We start from the raw sequence: 27,044 nt of genomic DNA, 5'->3' as shown, positions 1-27,044 counted from the left end.
GAGAAATGTCTGTTCATTTCAGATGCCCATTTATGAATTGGGTCTTTATATTTGGGGGATTAGTATAGTAAAGGTTCATGTTCCAGCATGTGTCAGAATTTTATTCTCATAGGTGAATAATATTCTAATATGTCTATATCACATTTTGTTTATCTATTCATCTATTTATACACACAACTGATTCTACCTTTTAGCTACTATAAATAATGCTACTATAAATATTAGTATACAAGTATCTATTTCAGTCCCTGCTTTCAATTTTTTGAATCTCACTACCAAGGAGTAAAACTGCTAGCTTGTAATGATAATTCTGTTTAATTTCTAAGGAACCACCAAACTGTTTTCTGTAATAGCTGCACTATTTAATACTCCCACCAAAAATGTGCAGGTGTTCCAATTTCTCCCCATCCTTGTCAATACTTGTCATTTTTCAGTTTTTTGGTAAAAGCCATCTTAATGGGCATGAAGTAGTATGTCATTGTGTATATGTACGATTTTTATATAATAAAAACAAATGCAAATATTTAAAACACTTGCTATGTGTCAAGATACGTTCTGAACACATATTAATTTAATCCTTACAAAAGCCATATGAGGTGAGTACTATTATTAGCTTCATTTGATAGATAATGACAGTGAGACACAGGAAGGTCAGTAACTTAAAGAGTCTTGGGTTTTAAAATACATACTATGTCACTACAGAAAAAAAGCAGAAGACAGTGATGACAAACCTACAATCAGAGCAAGAAGTCAGTATTAAACATTTGGATACCTCTCACTCTAGTACTTTTTCAGTATACCTGAAAAATAGGAAGCAAAACAACTAAATACATTGTGTTTTTCACCCACAAGCATTATTCTGTGTTACTACTAATTCACAGCAAACACTCACAATGCTTACATACTCTTCTTTAAAATTTAATTAATTCTTTAATCTTATTCTTAAATAGTATCATGGATCTAATTCCTATTATTGAACATTTATATTGTCTCCTTGGTTTTTGCTTAAATATATTTTGAAATAGGTAACCTATTTACATTGTTAGAAAATCAAAAAGCATAAGAAGTTTTATAACAAACATTTCCCTCTGACTCTCCATTGCCAACAGGTAAACTACAATATTTGTTCTAGCATTTTTTTTTTTTAGAAAACTACATAATATCCCATTGTTTCACTACATACTAGTTCTCTATTGATGGGTACTGGACTGTTTCAAATCTTTTGGTGTTAAAAACATCTCTGCATCTTTACATCCTTGGCTCAGACCTCTCCTCTGGGTCCTGGACTTACAGAGCCAACTCTCTGTCTATACCTTTTCTTTTTCCTTTTTTTTTTATTAGTACTTTTTAAATATATATAATTATCATCATAAGGAACTATAATGAGCATTAACACAGGGAGGTAGATTTAATAATCATGGAGAAAATGAAGAAAAAATTCTGATCTATAAATACAGTAGCTCTTAAAAATGCAAGTGAACTGTGTCATGATAAGAGGCACAGTCAGTTATGCTCCTTAGACCTCATTCTAGACCAGTGGCTCTCAAACTTGAACATTCATCATCAGTATCACAGAGCAGCCTGTTAACACATACACTGCTAGGTGCTGTCCCAGACCTGGACTCAGAAAATCTGAAATGGAGCCTGAGAATATGCCTTTCCCAGGAATGGCACATAAATGGCAATGGTCAAGGGAACCTTCTTTGAGAATGACCATTCTAGACAGAGACGACGTTTAAGTAAAACTCCCAGGTGATACACAGGGTATGTCTGAAAAAATAAAAGATGTCAATTGCTGAAACATAGGCTTGGTATATATATACATGGGTAACAAATACACTTCAAAATATAAATATTAAAAATTTTCTAAACAACACTTTTTAGGATAAGTTACCTTTCCTAGGAATGTGAGCTGACATTTAAGAATAATTTCCAAAGCCAGATTTGATGGTCCATGTCTAAAATCCCAATCACTCAGGAGGCTGAGGCAGGAGGATTATAAATTCAGGTTCAGCCTGGGCAACTTAGCAAAACCACAGATAGCACAATAGGAAGTAGGGAGATCTTTATCAAATGGGAAGGGGAACAAGGGATGCAGGGAGGATAGAGAAAGGGAGAAGGGAGGGAAGGGGAAAGGGATTTTTTTTTTTAAAAGTGAATTGAAGAAAAAATGGAACTAGAGCTTTTGCAAATGGGAAGGGAAATGAGTTAGAGGTAGCAGGAAAGGATGGGAGGGGAAGGAAAAGTAAAAAGAATTAAAATGTGTTATACACATGTACAAACTCTCCACAATCAATGTAACCATTATGTCTGCATAATGGTTAAAAAATAAAAATAAAAATAAAAATAAAAAATAAAAACTGGGCCAGGAATTTAGCTCAGTGGCATCATTCCTGCTTCGCAAGCATAAGGTCCTATCAATCCCCAGTACTAAAAAAAATGAAAATTAAAAATTAAATAAAATAAATACAATAAAAAGGGCTGTGGACATACTTCAGTGATAGAGCATGTGGCTAGCACACATAAGGCCCTGGGTGCAATGCCCAGTGCCACCAAAAATAATAATAATTATAAATAAATAAACAACTAAAAACTAAATAGTCCTCTGTGATATATTTACCTCTAGACTGGTATCTTTTAACCCTATTCCTTATCCTCAGCTTTGTATCAGAAAGATAAAAAATAAGGTAATAAGGCTACAGTAGAATTCTGACCACATGGTTATTTAAATTCTTTAGAAAGACTAGAATAATGTCACTATCAGTCTTTAAAAATGAAAATAAAATACTAACACATCTTGAATTTTAGTATTTTACCTAGTAAGCTATAGATTAAAATTACTTTCAAAAAAATGAAACCTATTTAAAATAGATCCAGTGGGCATGGAGGTGCATGCCTGTAGTCCCAGCACTCGGGAGGCTGAGGCAAGAGGATCACCAAGAGTTTGAGGCCAGTCTGGGCTACACAGTGAGTTTGAGGGCAGCCTGGACTACACAGTGAGACCCTGTTTCAAAAAATCAAAAAATAAAATAAAATATACCAATAAAAAAAATTTCACTTATCAACTTTAAGGAATGTTTCATACTCACCAAAACCATCAATATCTAGATTATTTTCAACAACAACATCTAGCAGAGAGTCACCAATTTTTCCTTTGGTTGTTAATTTTTCACCATCTCGGTTTATAAAGTGGATTGTTATCTTATCTTCTGAGCTGGAAAAGGAAGCAGTTATTTAGTATCTTTAGTAAGTTCAAACATACTTTGTTTTTAACCTGAAAGGCCAAAGGAAGCACATTCATGTGTATGAATATACTCTTACACAGAATTTTCTTTTCTTTTGAAAGCTTATTTATGAAGAACACACCAAAAACCAAAGGCCTATCTCTCCATCAAGCTACCAAGTGACAAGCTCTTATCACCTCAAAGGAAATGGCAACTAATACCTGGTCAAGGACACCTGGTGGACTGCAGTGTCTATCTTCCCACAAGTCACAGATAGTGAAAGCATTTAGTAATCATTGTCATTCATGAAGTCTGTGGGGATGGGGAGTGTAGAGATTGAACCTATTTTGCTCTCACATAGCTTTCTGAAAAACTATGTCTTCTATGAATGTAGCCCTAAAAGTCAACACCAGACTTATGGTGAGCTTTCATTCTGGCATCAACAAGTGATCACTGGGAGGGTGCCCGATAAGATACCAACTATTCTGAGAGGTACCAGTTTGATAGTTTTTGAGTATCTGAATATTTAATTTCATTTCACTCTACATTACATATTCAAAAACTAATAGAACTAAAAAAAGGTTTTTGCTTGTATCTTGAAAAATAAAATACCTTTTATGTTTTCCTGTAAGATACCATCTATTAAGTAGCTAACTTAATTTCTTTCCCTTCTCACAAGTATCGTGCCAAAATTCAAAAAACTATACTAGCCACTAGATCCTTATCCTCCACCATTATCATTTTTACTCCCAATTAAAAAGAGATACTTCAACTTAAAATAATGAGTTAACCAGGTGTGAAGGCACACATCTATAATCCCAGCATTTTGAAGGCTGAGGCAGGAGCATCAGGTTTGAGGATAGCCTGGTCTCACTGTGTAGTCAAAAAATCCCAAAAGAAATAGTTATAATTTTCACTACTACCAACAGATGGCAATAGTCAGTCCATCAAAGAAAATTCTATTATAAGTAAAACCCAGAATTAAACTTCAGAGGTATAAGTATTTTGAAAATTATCAAATCCAATTACCTCATTTCACAAATGAGGCAACTGAAGCCCTACTCATTGGATATTATCCCTCATATCATGACCCTGAAAAAAAGATGATTCTGTTAATCAAAAAAGATCTTATTTTTCCCCCATTCCCCCGCCCTCCCTTCAACTCCTCCACAACCTCCCCATATACAAAGACTTTGTTTCCATTTTTTTCTTTTTCTCATACTTTTTCCTTTCCCTTCTTTCCTTTCCCCTACCTCTCCCACTTCCCCTTTGGATCTTTTCTTCCTATTTCACATTATCTATTGTTCATTTTGACCCTCATTTACACTTTCAGTTTCTCATACCAAAAACAAAACTATCAAACTGTAAGGGGGGGGGGGGTAGAGTGTGTATGTGGGACCCTCATAAGAACCTGTGTTCTCCAAACTTTCTTTTATAGAAAAAAAAAAACCTTTTAAAACAAGTATTCCTGACAGATCCAGTGGCACATACCTATAATCCACAGGAAGATACCAAGTTTGAGGCCAGCCTCAAACCCTTGAAACACTGTCTCAAAATAAAAAATAAAAAAGGCTGGGAATGTAGCTCAATGGTAAAGCGCCTGCTTAACACCCACGAAGCCCTCAGTTCAATTCCCAGTACAGGCAAAGAAAAAAAAAAACGTTAAGTATTCTCAAGTATTAATCATGATTTTAAACTAGACAACTGACATTTTTCCAGGGTAGAATGGCTGAGAATGAAGACATCCCAAGAGTCAAGTCAGGGAGACCACTTTGGAGGTTAGCAGAAGAACACAAACTAAACGATGTTGAAGCCATTGACTTAAGAGCTTATCGCTAGATAGAATGGCATGTTTTGGAGACCATTTATATAACTGCAAATTGAGAGAAAGGAAAGAAATAACGTTGAGGCTTCCAGCTTGGGAAACTGGATAGTACAGTTTAACTGGGGTCAACAAAGGAGGAGGAAGAGCTTTGGGAAAGAAGGAAACAAGTTCAAATCTAGACTTCTTTAATAATGGAAAAACCAGATGAGACTATCCCAAAGCCTGATAGAAACATGACTCTGAGTCCAGCTGAGAAATCTAGAGATTTAATATAGACAAACACCCATACCAAGGGCCTTGCACACACTAGGCTAAAGCTACAGGAAATAGCAACAAGAATTCCACCATTTATAGAATTACTGAAAGCTTGAGGTTTTAGGATTGCTGTTCTTTTGGAGCATACTACAGCTAAGCTTACAACAAAGATATCTGAATTTTTCACATGAGCCTCTTCTGTAAAGTCCAGATAACATTTCCTGCTAAGACCTGACCTGTATTAAAAGTAGACAGCCCTATTTTTAAAAAAACTGCAGGGCCAGGGATTTAGCTCAGTGGCACACCTGCCTTCCAAGCACAAGATCCTGAGTTCAATCCCTGGGACCACAAAAAGAAAACTGCCAAGCAAAAGTACTAATCAGTTTACCAAAGGACAAGAAAGGAAGCACAAAATGAAAGAGGAAAGGTATTTCTACAGTTGAAAGAGCAGAAGGGTCAAAAGATGCAGATTCTAGTCCTGGTTCTAACAACCTTCATTAGATGACCACGGGAAGACTGGAATAGTAACTTCACCACACTGTGAATTAAAGAAATAAACTGATTTTAATTTAAAGAATTAAAAGAGAGAAAGTTGGTGGAAATACTTTGTTCCTTAAAACATTACACAGAAAAAAATTACACACGTGTACTTTACCCAAATATCTCTAGTTTATTTTGTTTTTGTTGGGGTTGTTTGTTTTGATGCTGGAAATCAAACACAAGGCCTTGCACATAATAGGCAGGTGCCCTACCACTGAGCTATATCCCCAGTAGCCTAAGTAATTTTTATTTGTTCCCTATTACTCATTGGTTATGGTGGGTTTTGTAGTTTTTTCTCCAATTTTAAGAATTGGTAAAAAACTTAGCTGGTCCCAAAAAAGGGAAGATTTCATGTACTAGGAAATAAATATAATCCTTCAAAATCTATCATTACCAAGTAATCAGCCATCACTGCAAACAAGTACTATATTTTCTTCACTTGTTGCTCTTTATGCACCTTTCCCATTTATTCTGCTTGATCACAGCACAGATTGTGACAAAGCTGTCAGGGGTTGCTGTGTTACAGAGCTCAGAAGGTTCCTGTATTAGGTAGAAAAGGAAGCCACACCTGCTGATGCCCACCCTTTCACTATAGTGTAACCTGGGCATTCGCCCAGGAAGAGAGCCCCCAGTCTCAGGCTCCCTACTTCCATAACCACCTTAACTCTCCCAAATGACTCACTAAACTATGGACTACAGAATTCTCTGCTTGGGGTGAAGCCAGAGCACTGGCCTGGCAAGCATAAACCCTGGCTTAGATCTGGATCCCAACACCACACAAAAAAATGATTATCAATTATCATGATGTTCAAAAAGCTAACCAAATCTAGTGAAATTCTAGTTCTGGTTTTGCTAAATTTTGCCATTTATCTCCCCTTCCTACATCATAGAATTGCCTTAAGAGTCAAGCGGAATAACATATGTAAAAGCCCTTTTTAATCTAAATCATCACAAAATATAAAGTACTGTGTCACAATATTTTAGAGTAAAAGGAATTTTAATGACATTCAACTACTGATAGCTAAATGTTAGACTTCAAGCTCAGAACTGCTCTGTCCAATCCAACTCTATGCAGTAACAGAAATGTTCTACACCTACAATGTCCACAGCACTGCAGGCGCTGGTCATATACAGCTACCATTCTGTCCTAGAAATGTGACCAACATAACTGGAGACTGAATCTTTATTTATAATCTTAATTATTTTAAACTTCAACAGCCATTTTGGGGGGGGGGGTACCGGGGATCGAACTCGGGTCGTTGCATTTGTGCAGCAGGCAGTGCAACCACTGAGCTAAATGCCCAGCCCCTTTAAACTTCAACAGTGACATGTGGTTAGCACCTACCATACTGAACAGTCCAGGTCTGCGATAATAAGTATTGGAAAATCTAGTTGCAGCTCTAAAGTCTTTAAAAGGAAGTCCAAGACCATCATTAGAAAATGTGCCAAGGGGGTATCACAATCCCCAACCTGCAACTATACTACAAAGCTACTGTGATAAAAACAGCATGGTACTGGCAAACAAACAGACTGGAGGACCAGTGGAACAGATTAGAAGATGCAGAAACAATGCCAGACACACTCAGCCATCTCATCTTCGGCAAAGAAGCCAAACACCCTCACTGGAGGAAAGATAGCCTCTTTAAGAAATGGTGCTGGAAAAATTAGGCTTCAACTTGCCAAAGATTAAAACTAGACCTATAACTCTCACCACGCACTAAACTAAAATCAAAATGGATTAAAGATCTAAATATTAAAATAGAAACTCTGAACCAGTTGGAACAGAGGTTAGGTAGAACCCTTGAAGACATCAGTGTAGGAAAAGATCTTATGAACAAAACCTCAGTTCCCCGTGAACTAGCACAAACAATCAACAAATGGGATCTCTTCTTATTAAAAGGCTTCCACACAGCAAGAGAAACCACCAGCAGTGTGAAGAGACAACCCACAATGTGGGAAAAAATCTTCACCTGCTCTTCCTCAGACAAAGGTCTACTATCTCGAATCTATAAAGAACTTAAAAAGATCAGACCTCCCAAATTTAAAGACCCAATCCAAAAATGGGCATCTGAAATGAACAGACATTTCTCACACAAAGAAGTAGAAATAGCAAATAAATACATGAAAAAATGCTCAACATCACTGATCGTTCGAGAGATGCAAATGAAAACAATGCTGAGATTCCACTTCACTACAGAAAGAATGGCTGCTATCATGAAATCAACCAATAACAAATGCTGGCAGGGCTCTGGGGAAAGAGGAACCCTGCTCCACTGCTGGTGGGAGTGTAGACTGGTGCAACCACTGTGGAAATCAGTATGGAGATACCTCAAAGAACTAGGACTGGAAGTTCCATTTGACCCCGTTATTCCGCTGCTGGGGATCTTCCCCAAAGAATTAAAAGAATCATACCACAGTGATATATGTGCACCCATGTTCATAGCAGCACAGTCTCTAATAGCTAAAACTTGGAAACAGCCCAAATGCCCATCAACTGGAGACTGGATAAAGAAAATGTGGTTTTTTTATAAAATGGAGTACTACTCAGCCATAAAAAATGAGAAATTAGAAACATTTATAGCTAAGTGGAGGCACATTGAGGCGATACTCTTAAGTGAAATAAATAGGACACACATGTGTAAATACCGAATAGTTTCTCTGGCGTGAGAAACTGAAAGTGTAAATAAGGACGAAATGTATAATAGGTAATGTGAAATAGGAAGAAAAGGGGCAAAGGGGAAGGAAGTGGGAGGGTTAGGGGAAAGGATAGAAGGGAATGGGATTAATATGAGAAAATGGAAAAATAGGAACAAAATCTTTGTACATAGGGAGGAATGGAGGGGTTGGAGGGAGGGCTAGGCAAGAGTGAAAAATAAGAACCCAGAGAGACTATGTAAAGGTGCAAATTTCCAATGATGAATGTCATTATATTGTATACCTAAAATGTAGCAATGATTAGAATGAATAATTGATAATGTAAAATAGGAAGAAAAGGTCCAAAGGGGTAGGGGTAGTGGGAGGGGCAGGGGAGAGGAAAGAAGGGAAAGGAAAAATGCTGAGAAATGGAAAAAATGGAAATAAAGTCTTTGTAAATAGGGAAGGGTGGAGGGCATGAACGGAGGGCTAGGAATGGGGAAAAAATAAGAACCAAGATGCATTATGTAAAGGTACAATTCCCAATGAGAACTGTAATTGTGTTGTATACCTACAATGTACCAATAACCAATAAAAGAATTTAATACAAAAAAAAAAATTCAAAACACAGTTTTAAAGTCAAATTATCATAAGTCAGGGACCATCTCGTATTTCCTGACCAGTAAAAAGATGCCATTCCTAGAAGGCCGGGAGGAAAAAAAAAAAGAAAAAAGAAAATGTGCCAATGAGAGGAATAGCAGAATTATGAAGGAATAGAACAGATGTTAAAATAACTTGACATATCCAAATTCAAATTTTGGGTGGGATAATTCCCTTTCATAAAAGCACTCGTGTTCATTAAATATCAGTTATATACACATTCAACATATGTCCTGCATTTTACACAACTTTCCAAGAATGTAATCACTGAAGAAAGGCACCCACACAGGAGAAGGTCAAAGGTATCAAGTGCAGGGTAGGGGTAGGTGGGGAGTAGTGTGTGGAGGGTGAAGGGTGGAGGGATACAGGAACAAATTAATCCTCCATAGTTGAGCACCCAGTGCCTAAGAGGTGCATGGGTCAGATGCATAAATCCTTGACACTCAGCAATCTTATACAAATTCCACAATTCTCCCTCTAGTTCCTGCTTCCTGCTACACTACACCCTGGGATCACCAGCTATTCTAGATCCGCATTACATAAATCTCCACCAAGCTGCTACTCTCTGAAATTATGAGCAAATTTTTACCTGAAAAAAAAAAATCTAAAAGGGGCCGGGGATTTAGCTCAATGGTTCCGACACCTGCCGTGCAAGCGCAAGGACCCGAATTTGCTCCCGGGTACCAAAAAAAAAAAAAAATCTAAAAGGACTATGCTTTTAAAAAAAAATATGTCCAAGAATATAAAACTTAAACGTATTGTTGGAAAAACTTTTCACATGTCAACATTTAAGACAAATTATTACTGTAAGCCTAAGAAACTGTTGCTATCAAGTGACATCAACTGAGCCCTCACTATCCACCAGGCACAAGATTACATGTACTACTTGTATTATCTCGTTTATTCTTCAAATAATCCTATAAACTCTACACTGTTGTTCATCACCTGTTTACAAGTAGGAAAAAAGACTGACAAGGATTGTGAAAGTTAAACAAGATTCGTACAAAGGGCTGGGGATTTAGCTCAGTGGTTCTGCTGCCTGCCTCGTAAGTACAAGGTCCCCAGTATGATCCCTGGTACCAAACAAAAAGAAGATCATGCAAAGTAACAACCCTCTCTTACCACTCCAACGCAGATCCTTCTAGCCTTTTTCCTAAACTAGAAGAGTGCATAAACAGAAAGCAAGTTCTTTTACAGAGAGGGTGCATTTAACAGAGACACTGCCCTGCCAAAGAACTCATGACAGTGTCCTACCACAGCAGGAGAAAGAATCGGAACGCTGGTAAGAGTGCAAGTGTTCAGACCCGGTCAGCTCAAAAAGGACACTGCAGGTTCAGCGCAAAGATTGGATCCAAACCTCTGGGGGCCAACCGCGGCGAGGCACAGGTTTCCCCGAGGGCACAGGAGGCGCTAGGAGAGAAAGCTCTGGTCCCGGGTGCCCATTCCCCGTCAGGCGTGGTGACTCAGGAAGGAATGTCTGACCGAGGCGGCAAGAAGGCGAAGCCCGGAGCTCTGGACTGGTGCCCCGGAGCCGGCCGAGAGGCGGGCGCTGGGCGCGGCCACGCAGGGCAAGGGAGGTCGGCAGCGCGCGACAGCCGGCTAGAGACACCCCCCCCCCGACCCCGCCGCGCCTCACCTGTTCCGTGCCGACAAGCTCAGAGGCAGGCTGGGGGCCGCACCGAAGCCTAGGCCCCGCGCCCGGCTACCCGGTAGGCTGCCGGCTCCCACACGGGATCCGGCCAGGAGCAGCCACCGGCGGCCCGGGCCGCTAAAAGCCGCGGAGGCGGCGAGCAGGAGCCGGGAGCCCCCCGCGGCGGCCATGCTGAGGTCGGGGAACCGCCGCGTGCGACACAAGGCACAGCCAACGGGCTGAGCGAGGGTCCGGTCCACTGGGTCTGCACGAAGCCCGGCTCCCAGCGGCGCACCAAGACTACGTCCTCGGGCCGCGTGACCTATAAACGCCTAGGCTGCCTGGGCCTTGGGGCCCGGCCGCTCTTAGGCCTCCGGGGCGGGGCGGGGCGGGGCGGGGCGGGGCTTCCCCTCAGGGCGGGGCTAAGCGCCTTGGAGTGTCTCCTACTGAGCCCTCTTCAGTTTCCGTCTGGCACCTTTCTGCCTGTCTGAATATGGCTCATAAGAACAATGAATTTTAGAAGGTAGCAGGAAAGATCTACCGGAAAGATACAACTGGAAAACCAACTCAGGGTAACGAAGCGACTTTTGCTTTTCCAGCACTTCCTGCCTCTCCCCCAAAACAAAACACCTTGAAATTCAAATTACTGCAAAAGAGAATTCTGGGCACTGTCAAACAAGGACAGTAAGAAACTTTAGAAAGTGTCAGAATGCCAGTAGACTATTCAGTGAGGAACAATTATGATTAGACGATCATAGCAACAATTTAAAGATGTAGGGCTGTTGTAGTGATAGAGACCCGTAGGCAGGGAGAGATGAGGGACACCCCCCTCCCCTGAAGAGTTCAGATAGGCAGAACAGGCTTAACCACCCGCGAAAAGCTGACAGTCTGTGGTTGCACCTCCTCTTCGCGCTGTACCCTGCAAAGCTTGGTTTGCTAAGATCAAAAGGAATAAACCTTGGCCCTAAGATGTAAAAGACCCCTGAAGAGACCCTTCCCTGTTGTCCCAAGTAATGAGCTAAGTTAATCATTAACCAATCAAGTAGGAGCACCCTCAGCCAGAGGCAGGATAGGGGCCCCAAGTACTAAAAAACCAGTATCTTGAGCCCCCCTTCAACAGTGGCTCCGTTTCGGGCACCCCTGCCTGTCTGTCTGAGAGAAGGCAGCTGTGGTCTTGTATGCTTGCTGAATAAAAGTACAACTTTGCTTCTAAGCTTTTGGTCTCTATCTGATTCTTCCACAACCTTCTGCGGCATCGGGAGAGTTAGGCCTGGAACTGCAGGCACTCTCCACCTGTCTCTGCCTGCAACACTATAAAGAAGGCAAGTAATAATCCTAGGCCTGGACTGGCAAGTAAATGGTAATTGAGTGCATGAGCTGGAGCAGAAAACCTTTTGATGAACAGAGGTTTCTTTTTAAAAATATTAAAATACATTTTATCATGGTTAATATGTTTTGGAAAGACAAGCTTTGAGGTCAGAAATAGTAATGTTTAAATCCAAGGTCTGTCTCTGAGAGAATCTGAGACCTTGGGAAACTGTTCTCTTCTGAGGATCAGAGTTTGCATAACTCAGATAAGACAGTCCAATGTTTCAGGGTCATTCGGAGGGTTAGACAAGGGAAAAGAACAGTGAGTCACAAACCTGTGGACAATAGGTCCTTCCTGAAACCTGCCCCTAAGGATACCATACACAAGACACAAAAGATCCTTTAAAATAAGGATATTCAGGACAAAATAATATAGACCTGGGTAAATCCTCTCCACAGGAGGTAAGTGTGAAGTGTATTTAACCTGATGGCAGAGCAAAAAGTCATTCTGCTCCTACTTGCCTCAATCTTCAGATAAAGAAAAAAGAACAACCCTTTACAAGTCATCTTAAAAAGGAAGTTTTAAAAGAACAATAACTTTTTTTAAGATCAAATCTGCAAGGTGAGATGATATAACTGTCAGAAGAGAATAGTTGGGAGGGGTTGCACATGTTTCTTCTCTTGGTTCTGCTGTAGTAAATTAAATCCAGCATTGACTTGGTTATGGCACAGTGTTTTGTTCTGTAGGATATTTCTTTGTATAAATAGGATAGTTCTATAGTCATCTTAGTAGCTACTGTAATGCCAGATACAAAGTGTTGAAGATGTCATGGGTTCAATAAGCATTTGTGAATAAATTAATGCTGTCATATAACTTCTGTTAGTTAGCATCTGAATCCATTATCCATGTGCAAGGTGACTAAGGATGGAAAAAATGTTCTCCAGGGCCAGAGATTTAGCTCCTTGGCTCTGCACCTGTCCCACAAGCTCAACGTCCTGAGTTAAAAAAAAAAAATGTTCTTCAGATTTTCAAAAACAAGAGTGTTAACTCCAAAGATTATAGACATCAACATTCACAGAATACAGTGAGGATTGTAAGCATATGGTTTGTGAACATAGATAAAGCAACGTGTAGTTACCGAGTGTTAGACCCAGCGAGAAAGAACCAACCAGAGACCAATATTAAATCTGTACAGAAGTTTATTACCAGCCGGGACCCAAGTTGAGCATCGGACTTGAGCCCCGACTAGGGGGAGTCAAACATGTTTTATATATCTTTGAGGCCAACAGTTTTTAGGCCCCCTATGGGATAGAACTAGCAAAGCAAGCAAAAGGTACAGAAGCGGAAAGTCCTACTGTTAGAACATTTGTAAAACAATAGTTGATTAATTGTTACTTTTAAAGGGACTTTTTAAGGGGAGGAGGTTTCTAAGCTTCCTCCTTCTGAGTTCATCTAAAGGACAGGCAGGTGGGTCAAGCAGCAATATGGAGTCTGTCTTGCTAACTAGGGTCCTTCATTCCCCACTGGTTTTTGTAACTTAATCAAATCTTTGATTTCTGTGTTTATTTTTTTGATTTTTTTTAAACGTCTTTTAAAATCTCATAATTTTGTCTCAACACCATCAGTTTAACTGTATCAACCCTCTGTCTAACATATTTAGTGAGAGTATTTATAATGCAAGGTCCCATGAGCACAAGTAGAAGTAAGATAACTAGGGGGCCTGCTACAGCAGAAACTAGGGTAGTTAACCATGAGGACCAGTCAAATAGATTTTGAAACCAATTTTGATCCTTTTGTTGAGCATATTTAGTCTTTAAATTTTTCCTGACCATAGCTAGGGTATTTCTAGTGGCATGAGACTGATTAGCATAGAAGCAACAGGTTTTTCTTAGGGCTACACATAATCCTCCTTGTTTCATGAATAGGAGGTCAAATCCCCTTCGATTTTGCAGGACCATCTCAGCTAGGGGATCAGCCTGGTTCTCTAATCTGGAGCTCAAGTCTTTCAGGTGACTCATATTTCTGGCTACTTGGTGGCTTAGGGCTTTAAAATTTGTGTCCTGAAGGATTAGGGAGGAAGTTTTAATAGCCTCAAACCCGGCTATTTCTAATCCCACCAGAATAGGCACTAAAACAGGGGCAGCCCGTTTACTCTTACAGTGTTTAGTGGTTAATCCCAGATGTTCACGGCCCCCTTTTTCATAATACAAGACTTGTGGAACAACATATACGGTGACACAAAATAAAGTGGCAGATTGGGTAGCCAAGACTGATTTGGGAATGCACCTAGTCAAGCCCTTGGTGCAAGCAAACCAAGCATCTTCTGGAGCCTTGTAATACAGTTGGGAGCCTGAAGTGGGGTGACTATTATAACTATTATTGCATAGATCTCTATAAGGTGACGTGGCTAACCTGTAACCCAGTTCCATTAGGTACGTTTCCTTTTCTTGGATATCCCCCAGCGTAAGCCGAGGGTGATTCCAATCACAGCCTGTTGAGGAAGTCAAATTTGGATCAGCCACGAGTCCCAACCCCAGATAACATGGGGGCTTGGGGTCAAGGCAGAGCCAACAATCTTTAGCCTCCTCAGGCCTGGATTTGTTGAAGAGTGAATGGACATTTCTCAACATTTTCACTATAGGGGTAGGGGTTTTTTCTTGTGGTCTTACTGTAGTTGGTAACACAGCCAGGGAAGTGGTGGGTTTTGGTCTCTGAGTGGGCTTGGGTACGGGCTTTGCTTTGTTACGGGGATAGGTAGGGCAAAGTCCTTGTTGGGTCCCATAGGTCGCACGATATGCTGGCGAATTTTTTGGATGGTAAACTCTGACCCAGGGTCCCACCCGGCTACATACAATCTGATTCCCCATGTCATTTCTGACATCCACTTAGGATCATCCAATCTCTGTACTTGAATAATTGCCAGGTAACATCTACCAGTGACACAGGGTTTATCATGAGTAAGAGTGGTGGGAGACATTTTTAGCCAGGGATCTGTGATTTAAACTGACCAGGGAGCTATGGTCTCACATCTCCATTTGGAACAATGATAGTCTCCTTGGCTACCATCACAGTGTTTCTCCTCATTAGCTGGACACACATAGTATTGGACGGGATGGGGAAAAGTGGAATCAGTGAAAATGTAACACCCAGATGTTTTACAGCCCCCTTGTTTAATGTCTGGTTGCCACTTTTCCTCAACCAAATTACATAAGCTTACTTGGAAGATAACTTTAGACTGGTCTGGTCCTCTTTTTACTCTTGCCATGACTCTCCCATTAGAAGTCATCTTTAGCTCCCAGGTTTCTGATTGGGGAAGGAATAGGTTATTTGTTTCCCTGAGCTGGCACAATTGACAGAATATATATATCAAGAGTATTAGTCTCCTTTTTTCAACTTTAACTTTAAGTCTCCCGGGGCACTTAGAATCTTTTATCGTGCTGGCTCCAGGCTCTCTGCTGGTGTTGACTTGACCTGGGTGTGATGAATCCAAGCTGTAACCCCGGCTACTTTGACTGTGGAGGGGGTTACCAAAATAACAGGGTATGGCCTCTTCCAACGAGGCTCAAGGCTCTTAGTCTGATGTCGGCGTAACAGGACCAGGTCTCCTGGCTTGAAACTGTGGGGCTGGAATGTTGCAAAGGGTTTTTTTTGAGCCTGTTGTATTGTAGCCTGGATCTCACTCTGAAGAATCTGAAAGTCTTGAAGAGACTGAAGTAAAGGAACACAAGAATTCTCTGTTATCTGTTCAAGGTTTAACTTAGGGAGGAGTGGTGGCAGCCTCCCATACAAGATTTCAAAAGGGGTAAACTTGTCAACATATGGGGTACATCTAACTCTTAGCAAAGCTAGAGGAAGCAGATCGGGCTACCTACCGCCAGTTTCTAGAATGTATTTAGTCAAGGTCTCTTTTAGGGTTTTATTTATCTTTTTTACTTGTCCTGAGCTTTGTGGCCAATAGGCACAGTGTAATTTTTCATTGATGTATAGTGTCTTTGCCAATAATTTAGATATCTGTGCCATGAAGGCAGGCCCATTGTCAGACCCCAGGTAATGGGGGAATGCCAAATTGGGGAACTATATCCTGGAGCAAAACCTTAGCTACTATGTTGGCTGATTTTCCACGGGTGAGGAAGGCTTTTACCCAACCTGAGTAGGTGTCAACTAATACCAACAAATATTTGAATTTATTACTGGATTTTATCTAGGTGAAGTCGAGTTCCCAATGTTCCCCTAGCTCTCTTTCCCATAGTTGATTACCTTTGCTCTTTGGTCCCATTTTAGAGTTTACCTGTGTACATGCCTGGCACCTGGAACTGATGTCCTGGACCATGGAGGTCAGTACTGGGATTGAAAACTTACAGCTCATTAGTCTTTTTAATTTTGATTCTCCCAGGTAGGTCAAGTGATGTAGCTGGTGAACGAGTTGTTGCCCCAAGGCACGGGGGAGACTAATTCGTTCATCTGTCCCTTTCCACCAGCCCAAGTCCAATTTTGTGCCCCCACACTTTTGGTTTTCCTCTTTTTTCTCTGGAGTATATGTGGGTTTTTCTGGTAGGTAGCCAAAGCGTCGGTTGGGCAAAATGTCTATTGGCCCCACTGGTTCTTTAGCTACTCGTCAAGCCGCATTATCAGCTTCTCAGTTACTGCAGCCCTCAAAGCTGTCTCCTTTTTGATGGCCTTTGTAATGGATGATGGCCAAAGCCCTGGGTTTCCAAAGTGCCTCCAATAAGGCCAAAATTTTTTCTTATTTTTGATAGTCTTTTTTTTTTATGTCAATAGCCCTCTCTGTCTGTAGATGTTGCCATGCATTTGGGCAGTGGCAAACACATACCAGCTGTCAGTGTTGATGTTTACTGGCTTGTCTCAGCCCAACCTCAGGGCTTGAGTTAAAGCAATTAGTTCAGCCCTTTGTGCTGAAGCCCCCCCCCAGCTTAATGTCTGTGTCCAGTGCACCTGTCCTCCTGGACTGACTATGGCCGCCCCCGCATACCTGACTCCGTCTTTCAGGAAGCTATTTCCATCGGTGGTGAAGAAGGTCTCATCTGGGCATTGCAGGGCAACATCACTCAGGCCTGTGAGGTTGGTGGTGGAAGTTGTCAGAGTGTCCAGACAGTCATGGAGGGGTGCACACGAGTTGGAGTCTGGGAGTAAGGTGGCCGGATTGAGGGTCGTTTTTCAGGTGAATTTGATGCATGGCACATCCAGCAACAGGGCCTGGTACTGAGTCAGGTGGGCATTGGAGAGCCATCATTCTGGGGCTCCTCTCAGCAGTGTCTCCTCCGCATAGGGTGCAGTGACGACTAGGTCCTGTCCCAGACTGAGCTTATCTGCCTCCTTGACCAGGAGGGCAGTGGCTGCAACTGCCCTCAAACAGGTGGGCCGTCTGCTTGCTACAGGATCAAGTCTTTTGGACAGGTAGGCTACAGGCCTGTTCCAGGGCCCTAGCATCTGGGCTAGCACTCCTTTGGCTATGTCCCCTCACTCAGCCACAAATAGCCGAAAGGGCTTGGTGACATCAGGTAGGGCCAGGGCCAGTGCTGACACTAAAGCTTTCTTTAAGGCCAGAAAGGCAGCTTCCTCTTTTTCTGTCCATACTAGGGGAGTGGTTCCCCCCACCCCACCGCCACAGTGGCTGAGTAAAGCAGTTTGGCAATCTCGGCAAAACCCAGAATCCACAGCCTATACAATATCCCACCATCCCTAAAAATTTTCCCACTTGTCTCTTAGTGGTGGGCAGGGGGATTTGTAGGACAGCTTGTATCCTCTGAGGAGAAAGCAGTCCGTTTCCTTTAGTGAGCTGGTAGCCTAAGTATGTGGCCTTAGTTACACATAATTGGGCCTTCTTGGCTGAGACCTGGTAACCTAGTTGTTTTAACAACTTTAAAAGATCTTGGGTAGCTTTTTGATACATGTCGGTGTCTTTTGTTGCAATCAACAGGTCATCTACATACTGTAGTAGAGTCACCTTCGGGTGGGTGGCTCATAACGGGGACAAGTCTCTGTTCAGGGCTTCATCAAAGAGAGTTGGGGAGTTTTTAAAACCCTGTGGTAATTTAGTCCAAGTCAATTGACCAGAGTAGCCACCATCTGGGTCCACCCATTCAAAGGCAAATAAGGGCTGGCTTACCTTGGCCAGTGGGATACTGAAGAAGGCATCCTTAAGATCCAGAATGGTGTAGATCTGTCTCTCCGGGTGAATTAAACTCAGCAAAGTGTAAGGATTTGGGACTGTGGGGTGAATGGTTTCCACCCTCTTGTTGACTTCTTTCCAGTCCTAGACTGGTCAAAAGTCATCTGTTCCTGGTTTCTGGACTGGAAGGAGAGGGGTGTTCCAGGGGGACTTACATGCCATGAGGATTCCAGCAGCAAGGAGCCTCTCAATGTGAGTCCGGATTTTTTCTTTGGCCTTTTGTCTGAATATTGTTTTACTGCAATTGGAGTCACAGTGGCATGCAGAGTGACCACCACTGGGGGTTGATGGGTGGCCAGTCCTGGGGGGTTAGTTTCTGCCTATACTTTAGGACACAAGGTGATCAATTCCTGAAGAAATTGAGAGTCTGGGGTTTTTGAGTCTATAGGTATGATAACGGGGAGCAACAGATATTTCTCTGATAGGGGTCAAGTAACAAGAATTTTGGTAGGCTTGTTACCAATTGAAAGATTAGCATGCTGGCCCTCAAAGGATATTGTAGCTCTTAACTTTTTGAGTAAGTCTCTCCCCAGCAATGGGTATGGGCAATCCAGGATCACAAGGAACGAGTGTGTCACCCTGTGGCACCCAAGGTCCACTGTCCTTTCTGTAGTCCAAGGGAAGCCTGTAGTAGCAGTCCCAGTGGCTCCCTGAACAAAAGTTTTTCTTTTGGTTATTGGTCCTAGTGGTTGGGTCAGAACCAAATGTGCTGCTCCTGTATTGACCAGGAAATTTATAATTTTGCCCCCTACTTTGGCTTTTACCCTGGGCTCCCAGGGGCTTAATAGATAAGAGCCCTGACCCCCCTAGTCCTCTTCCTCCTGTATCATCAAAACTTCCAGCTTGTTCTTCTTGGAGGGGACTCCTTTTTTCCCATAGGGACACTCATTTTTTCAATGTCCAATTTTCTTCTATCTAGCCCATTGGTTCCTCCCCAAGCGGGGATGGTGTGACTCCCCAAGGGGCTTCCCCTTCCTTCTGTCTGAAGGGACTGTGTCTTGTGCCTAGCGTGCAGCAATAGTGACTTTCTCCAGTTTTTTGGCTAGAACTTCCTCAGGGGCATCACGGTTATCATAAACTTTCTGGGCTATGTTCAGGAGTTCAGTCCTATTCTTTCCCTCAAATCCCTCCAATTTCTGTAATTTCTTTTTAATGTCTTGGGCCAACTGGGAAACAAAGGCCAAATTTAAAGCTGCTGCATTTTCAGGAGCCTCTGGGTCAACAGGAGTGAAAACTCTATAGGCTTCAAAGAGTCTTTCTAAAAACGCAGCTGGAGACTCCTTTTTTCCCTGGCAAACCTCACTTACCTTACTCAAATGAGTGGGCTTTTTGGCAGCTGCCCACAGTCCCCCTAATAAGTGCTGGCGGTAGGTCCCAAGCCTCCTCCTAACATCATCATCATTGGGGTCGCATTTGGGGCACCACAGCAGAACTGCTGCTTCAGCCCTAGCCGAATACCCCCGGGGTTCTGGGAGTGATGCCAGGGTTTGGTCCCAGGGCCTCTTTGACTGCCTGTTGATAAATGTAGTCCCACTCCTCATTGGTGAACAGGATCTGTAAAAGCTGCTGGCAATCATCCCAAGTTGGCTGATGGGTATGAAAAACAGACTCTTTAAGAAGAGAGATTAATGCCTGAGGTTTTTCAGAGAAGGGGGGATTTTGATGTTTCTAATTGTAAAGATCACTAATTGTAAAAGGGACATAAATCAATCTTCCCCTGGGCTCTATCTGTTTTAAAGGAAAAAGGGAGGAGGAAGACAGGGCTGATGGACCATAGTCCTGTCCCGATCAAGTATGGGGAGGTGAGTGGATCTGGTCCAAGGAGGAATCAGGAACCAGGGGGCCTTGGGTGGGAGATTCAGGGGCCCTACCCCGGGCACCAATTCCACCCGCGTGATAAGGGAGGGGTTGGTGCAAATCATTCTCAGGGTCAGACTGGAGAACCCCTTTACTGGTTGACACAATGATCAGAGAGGGACTCTTTTCTGGTAGGTTCCAATTTCCCCTTCTCTTCCAATTTAGGGTTGCCGAAGGTCGATCGGGACCTGTACATTGTATAAAATATTTAGGGGGATCTTTCAACATATTGATCCAGATGTTGATATATGGGAATTGATCCAGATGCCGTGGTGTCCCAACTCCCATGACCACATTCCAAACCTTGTGATCAATGTGTATAGAATAAGTTCCCACCGGGGGCCAACTGAGTCCAAAACTGGGCCATTCTAATTGACACAGGGTTCATAATTTGCCTTTAGAAAATTTCATGCCATATTTATCTTCCCTGTCTGTGGAATAAATTTTTTTGAAGTTATTTAAAACACAATCAAGTGGAGTTCCTTCTGTGGACTGTGAGAAACCCATAATTTTAGCCTGTGAAAATGTAAAAGGCACACAGAGCAAGCAGATAGATAACAATAAACAGACAAACACAAACTTTGGCCAAGTAAAACCTCTGGGGCCAAATGGATACGGACTCCAACCCAGGGAGTTGCCCTTCTGATGACTCCCACCCAGTGAGTCTGCTTGTCATCTCGAAGAGGCTCTAGATAGGGGAACCTGTGCTGCGTCTGGCTTCCTCCTATCTACCCACAGTGTACTAAGAATGATTCGATTCTTACTTCTAGAGGCTTTCCCGATAAACTCCTGCAGGTCGGTTGATCGGCAATAGGGCCGACTGGGACCAGCCTACCCAGAGCCCCAGAATACTGTCGGTGTGGCCTCTCCTTCCACAGACTGGTGTCCAGAGGGGCCAAACACCACCGATGTCTGATCCTGGTCTCTCCTAAAAAGAAACAATGGCTCCAAGATAATAAGCTCCAGAGCAGCTGGCTATCTCGCTGGGGCCTCCAAGAATGTTAGACCTAGTGAGAAAGAACCAACCAGAGACTGATATTAAATCCACACAGGAGTTTATTACTGGCCGGGACCCGAGATGAGCCTCGGAGTCGAGCCCCGACTCAGGGGAGACAAACATGTTTTATACATCTTTGAGGCCAACAGTTTCTAGGCCCCACTATGGGATAGAACTAGCAAAGCAAGCAAAAGGTACAGAAGCGGAAAGTCCTACTGTTAGAACATTTGTAAAACAATAGTTGATTAATTGTTGTTTCTAAAGGGACTTTTTAAGGGGAGGAGGTTTCTAAGCTTCCTCCTTCTGAGTTCATCTAAAGGACAGGCAGGTGGGTCAAGAAGCAATATGGAGTCTGTCTTGCTAACTAGGGTCCTTCACTGAGGACATCTTTTTGCTAGTCTCTTTGCTTATGTATTTCCTTGTCTATAAAACTCCCACCCTTCCATCTTCTAAACCTATCAAATCCACTGATATTTTCATGTGGCTATAAAATAATACCACCGACTGGGTAATTTATAAAGAATATATTGTCAGATTAAATATGCCTATTTCTTTATTTATCATTTCTTTATGGCAAAAACTTTCAAAATTGTTCCCATTTTTGAAATGTACAATTTATTATTGTTATCTATACTTACCTTATTGTGCTATAGCCCACCAGACCTGATTTAAACATTACACAATGTAAACATGTATTGAAATATCCTATAGTACCTCACTAATATAGACGATATTTATGTATTTATATATAAGAATAGGAATTCATTTTCTCACAGTCCAGGAAACTGGGAAAATCAAAATCAACATCCCACCAGGATTGGTATCTTCCAAGGGCCCAGTCCCTTGCTTCCAAGGTGGCAGTGTGTTGCTGTGTCTTCACATGACAGAAGTGGTAAAGGCAAAAGAATTTAGCCAGGTCCCTTTAGCCCTTTAGCCCTTTCCATCCATTAGGATGGAACCCTTGTTACCCCATCACCTCCTCATAGCCCCACCTCTTAATATTGGATTTTGCAGGCAACACAAACATTTAAATCATATCAAATTCCACCTTTCTTATTAACCTATGCCTATTCATACCAACAGATCAACTCATCTTCTGCTGAACACCTAAGACCTTTTTTATTCTCATAAAATGTTTTGTATCCTTTATTTCAAATGGGATAATGTTTGTGAAAATTGCCTTGTGAAGTATAAAGTACCACAAAAATTGAGTGTTTATTGAGCACCTACTCTGAGCTTTATGTCACTTTCTGTTCCATGACACATAATTTGTGTAATTTTTGTAGACTGAAGCTTCCAAAGAATAGGTATACTGTCTTATTCATCTTCACAGCCCCAGAGCCCACCACAGTGCCCTGCACAGAGAAGGCATTTAATAATGTCTTTGTTAGGAGTTTCTAGAATTTTTAATCTCACTTAATATCAGCAAGTCTATATGGTGGCTGTGTCTCTAGTCAGCTAGAGGGTGTAACTATGCTAGCACTGGATAAATAGCAGTAAGACAGTCTCTGCTCACTTGCTTTACAGATAAGAAAACTGAGACTCACCATAGTCACTTTATTTTATTACATTATATTAGTATTATATATTATCTATATTAATATATCACATATAATATATTAATATAATATAATTATAATAGTATAATTATGTAGGTATATAGTTATTATAATAATATATTACTGTTATATGTGATCTATTAATAATTAAAATTATATGTGATATATTAACATAGTAGTGTTTGTAGTATTTTTAACTCTATGCTCAATGTTGGATATTTAAGATTCTGCACCATGTATATAATTTAGAAATAAAGTAAGAAAATATCATTATCTGAATTTTTTTCATTGTTATAGATGGAAACCAGAGGCTATGTGTGCCAGGCAAACAGTATACCACTGAGCTGTACTCCCAGCCTCTCATTAACTGAATTTTGTTTAAAAGCAGAACTAAATTTTATTCAAAGAAATTACCACTCCACCGCAAGATGATTAATAAACATTGCCAATGATGTTGTTGATTTTCTTACATTTAAAGCTATAACTGATATTTAAATTGTCAAATAAGTCCTATTGATCACCCTGTCTGTAATCTTTTTTTAATTTTATATGTTTGCAGTACATGATGTTTACATTTACTGTAGAGGGTTGGTATATGAATATAACACATTTCAATTCCCTTCTTTTTTCTCCATCCACCCCTTTTATTTTTTTCCACCATCATTTATTTATAAGACCATTAAAGTTAGTTAGGATATATACAGATTAAAAACTAGACTAATATGCCAAAGAACATATAAAACAAGTAAGACAATTGTACTAAGTCAAACTACACTTTTAAATACATTATCTGCACTGGATTACAATATTTTTCTTTTATTTCATACTATATATATTTTTTTTTTCATATATATATATGAGGTTTCATGTAAGAGAAACCATGTAGTATTTAAGCTTGTGTATCTGAATTACTTCACTTAACATTATGGTCTCAAGGTACATCCATTTTCCTGCAAATGACTCAAGTTTATCCTTTTTATGGCAGAGTAATACTCCATTGTATATAAATACCACATTTTTTATCCATTTATCTGTTGATGGACAGATAGGCTTTCCAAGATTCAGCTGTTATGAATTGTGCCGCTATAAACATGGTATGTATATATCACTGTGGTAGAATGTGTTTAACTGTTTGGGGAATGTTGTTGCCAGGGTTTAGAAGGGAGCAGATTTAAAATAGGATACATATTTTATAGGATTATTTTATAATATTTACCCAAAAAGTCAAATGCATAGAAGTGCAAGAGATCTGTCCACACACTAGAGAACTGAAGAGTCCACCCAAGGGCCTGGATCCCACACCAGTGTCCCTCACAAGTCCAGCTAAAGGCCTAGAGTCCAAGGCAAAGTCCACCATAGTCCACCCAGAGGCCTAAAGTCCACAGAAATGTCTCTTGCAAGTCCACACTGAGGATCTGCACTGGGAAGGCCCAAAGGCCAGTGGTGGAAGCTAGAAGGCCTGCACCTGCAGGGTGAAGCATTTGTGCCACCAGGCTGAGGGATCTACACTGGAGCCAGTAAGCAACACTCAAGGTGAAGATGAGAGCTCCCCTGATGAGAACAGTAGCTATTCCCAGTGACAATAAGCTCCTAAGCTTCTCCGATGATGAGAACAGCCAAGTTTGCAACTTCTCCAAGAAAATCAACAGCAAACAATCTTCTCCTCCAGTTCTCTTTTATGCCATTGGCAACAATCTTCAGGTGGGTCTTCCACACCCAGAACCACACTGATTCAGTTCAGCTGAGCCTTCCAAATTGCCCATAAGTTAATCCACCACAAGGAAGATACCTGGAAGAGGAATAGCTAGGTCAAATGGAAGTTCTACCTTTAGTTTGTTGAAGAATCCCCTTACTGATTTCCATAGTGGTTGTATCCATTTACACTCCCAGCAACAGTGGAGAAGGGTTTCTGTCTCTGCATAGCCTTGCCAGCATTTGTTATTGGTTGATTTCTTGATGGTAGCCATTCTTCTGGAGTGAGATGGAATCTCAGTGTTGTTTTAATTTGAATTTCTCAAATGCAAATCAAATGGCTAGCAATGTTGAACATTTTTCACGTATTTATTGGCCATTTGTATTTCTTCATCTGACAAATATCTGTTCATTTCAGATGCTCATTTTTAATTGGGTCTTTAAATTTGCGGGGTCTAATTTTTTTGAGTTCTTTATATATTCTAGATATTAGTCCTCTGAGGAACACCTGGCAATTTTTTTTCCCAGTCTGTAAGTTGTCTCATTATTCCATTAGTGGGTCCTTTGCTATGCACCTGGCTTCAATCTTGTCTTGATTCCAGTGGAATATACAGCATATGGTACTGCTTATCTATTCCTGACATGTTTCTTTTTAACTTTTTATTTCAAAATATGTTTCATGTTCATATAACAAGTTCCATGTTCTTGCAAAACATTGCTACCTCGGTGTACCCAATTGCTATTTATGCTGTAATACAGTCATTATGTTCCAGTTCTATAGCTAAGGAATAAGAGAGGAGTCAATTATTTCCTGTTTTACTGTCCTACAGGCCAGAAATCTATAATAGGAATTAGAGCTAATGTCAAGCCACTGGCTGGAGTACATTCCTGTCTGGAGTTTGCCTTTCTGCTTTTTTCTTCTACAGGCTCTTTGTAATCCTAGACTCTTATCCTGTCTTCAAAGATAGTCAGTGTTCCTATCTTCAAAGGCTTGTGTAGCCCTCATCTGGCATCTCTCTGGCCCTTCTTTCATCATCACTTCTCTCTGACTACAATAAGAAAAACTTCTCTCCTTTTAAAGACTCAGTTGATAATTTGGGGGCCATCCTAATAATCCAGGATAATCTAGCATGTCGAGGTCCCTACTTCTAATTATATCTGCAAAATCTCTTTAATCATATAAAGTAGCATATTCACAACTTCCAATGGTTAGGGCTGGACATCTATAAAGGGCCTTCAGCACCTGGGTTTAAATATTACAGAAATTCAGCATTAACATTAACCACTAGCTAGTCCTTTCTGTCACTTACTTTCTGTGCTGCTTTTGATCACTATGCACTGGTTAAGGTTTTAAGACTTTCTTCAACATGAAGAAATAATGTGTATGTGCCTACCATGTCCTAAATTCTATTGTCATAAGAAATTTCCTACTAACAAAAAGAAAACAAAATAACCAACATTGAGTGTTTACTCTGCACCAAATACTCATTTAGGTGCTTTACATATGGAGATTCATTTAATCTTCACAAAAGTCCCATAAGGTAGATATCAGCATCATTACCATTTTGCTGATGAATAAACTGAGGCACAGTGATGAATTAAATGAGTCTTGGGATGTTAGAAAAAGTAATACTAGATGGGCTTTGGTGTAGTAGTTTTTAGAACATACAAACACAGCAGATGCTATATATATTTTGCTATAGCATTCTACAGAAGAATGGATTTATTCACCCTAGAGTTGAAGGGATAGTAGAATGGAACCTACACTTTTTCTATTTCTTTTCTTTAAATCTTAAAGATATGCTTGTGCTGAATGGCGGGGGGGTAACTAAATATCAAAAGAAATGTTCTCTAGTTCTGCTTTTGATCTTTTTTCTGCCATTTTGCTCTAGAACATATCTCTAAAACATCTGGTGTGGATTTCTGCCTTTAGAAATGTATTAATATACAGCCATAAATGTGAAATTATTAAAATGCAGGCCAACTCAAAGTCCAACAATAAAGAAAATTCAATGTTGTGGGGTAGTCAAGGCCAGTTCTCTGGAAGGCAACATTGATCTGTCAGTTGAAGATTGAGTAACCAAAGGCCAGGAGTGTAGCTCAGGGGCACCTGCCTGGCAAGCTCAAGGTCCTAAGTTTAATTCCCGGTACAGCAAAAATTTGAGTAACTAAAGAGCAATTGCCAAGTTTCCTTGAACTTGGCTGATAAAAAACTTTGGGTTATAGACAAAGAATTTGTTCTGTTCCAGTGGCATTTGTTATTTACAAGAGTTTCTAAATTTTAGTTAATTGCAAAGTTTCAGACTTGGAAGATGCTTTGAAAAATCCCTTCCTCTCAAAGCTTACCTTTAATTCTGATGGACATTTCAATGTCCCAGCCCTTTTTATAAAAGCTTCTTCAAGCAAATTAAAATCACTCTGCATGCATTTTCCCTATCAAGTTGTTTTAGAATTCAATATTTGACAATACAATATGGAAGTGATGAGGAAATAGGCACTCTGACACATTGCTAGTTGGTGTACAAAATGGTTCAACTTCTACTGAGGGCAATATGATAGTATTTTTTTAAAATTACAACTTTGTTTACACTTTCATCCAAGAATCCCACTTCTGGGAATTTATCCTGCAGATATCAGTATAGAGTTATGTGATACAAAACCATGTCTTCACA

The 27,044-nt window shown here is 40.8% G+C and overlaps 1 protein-coding gene across 1 annotated transcript in view; it reads right to left on the bottom strand.

Annotated features, from left to right (window-relative positions):
- Fdx1 (ferredoxin 1) overlaps positions 1-11,143 on the bottom strand; it is a 44,667-nt gene extending 33,524 nt beyond the window's left edge. The window contains exons 1-2 of the mRNA XM_087212361.1: positions 10,775-11,143; positions 3,090-3,214 (exon numbers count right to left, since the gene is read on the bottom strand). Of these exons, the coding sequence (XP_087068487.1) occupies positions 3,090-3,214; positions 10,775-10,959 (310 nt within the window). The 5' untranslated portion in view covers positions 10,960-11,143. The remainder of the gene's footprint in view (positions 1-3,089; positions 3,215-10,774) is intronic.
- Positions 11,144-27,044: the final 15,901 nt, after the last annotated feature.

Source organism: Heterocephalus glaber, unplaced genomic scaffold (assembly GCF_053883595.1).
Source record: "Heterocephalus glaber isolate CG9 unplaced genomic scaffold, H.glaber_assembly_v1.0 deba00001429, whole genome shotgun sequence".
Classification (NCBI taxonomy): domain Eukaryota; kingdom Metazoa; phylum Chordata; class Mammalia; order Rodentia; family Bathyergidae; genus Heterocephalus; species Heterocephalus glaber.
This window is presented reverse-complemented; position numbering and strand designations above follow the sequence as displayed.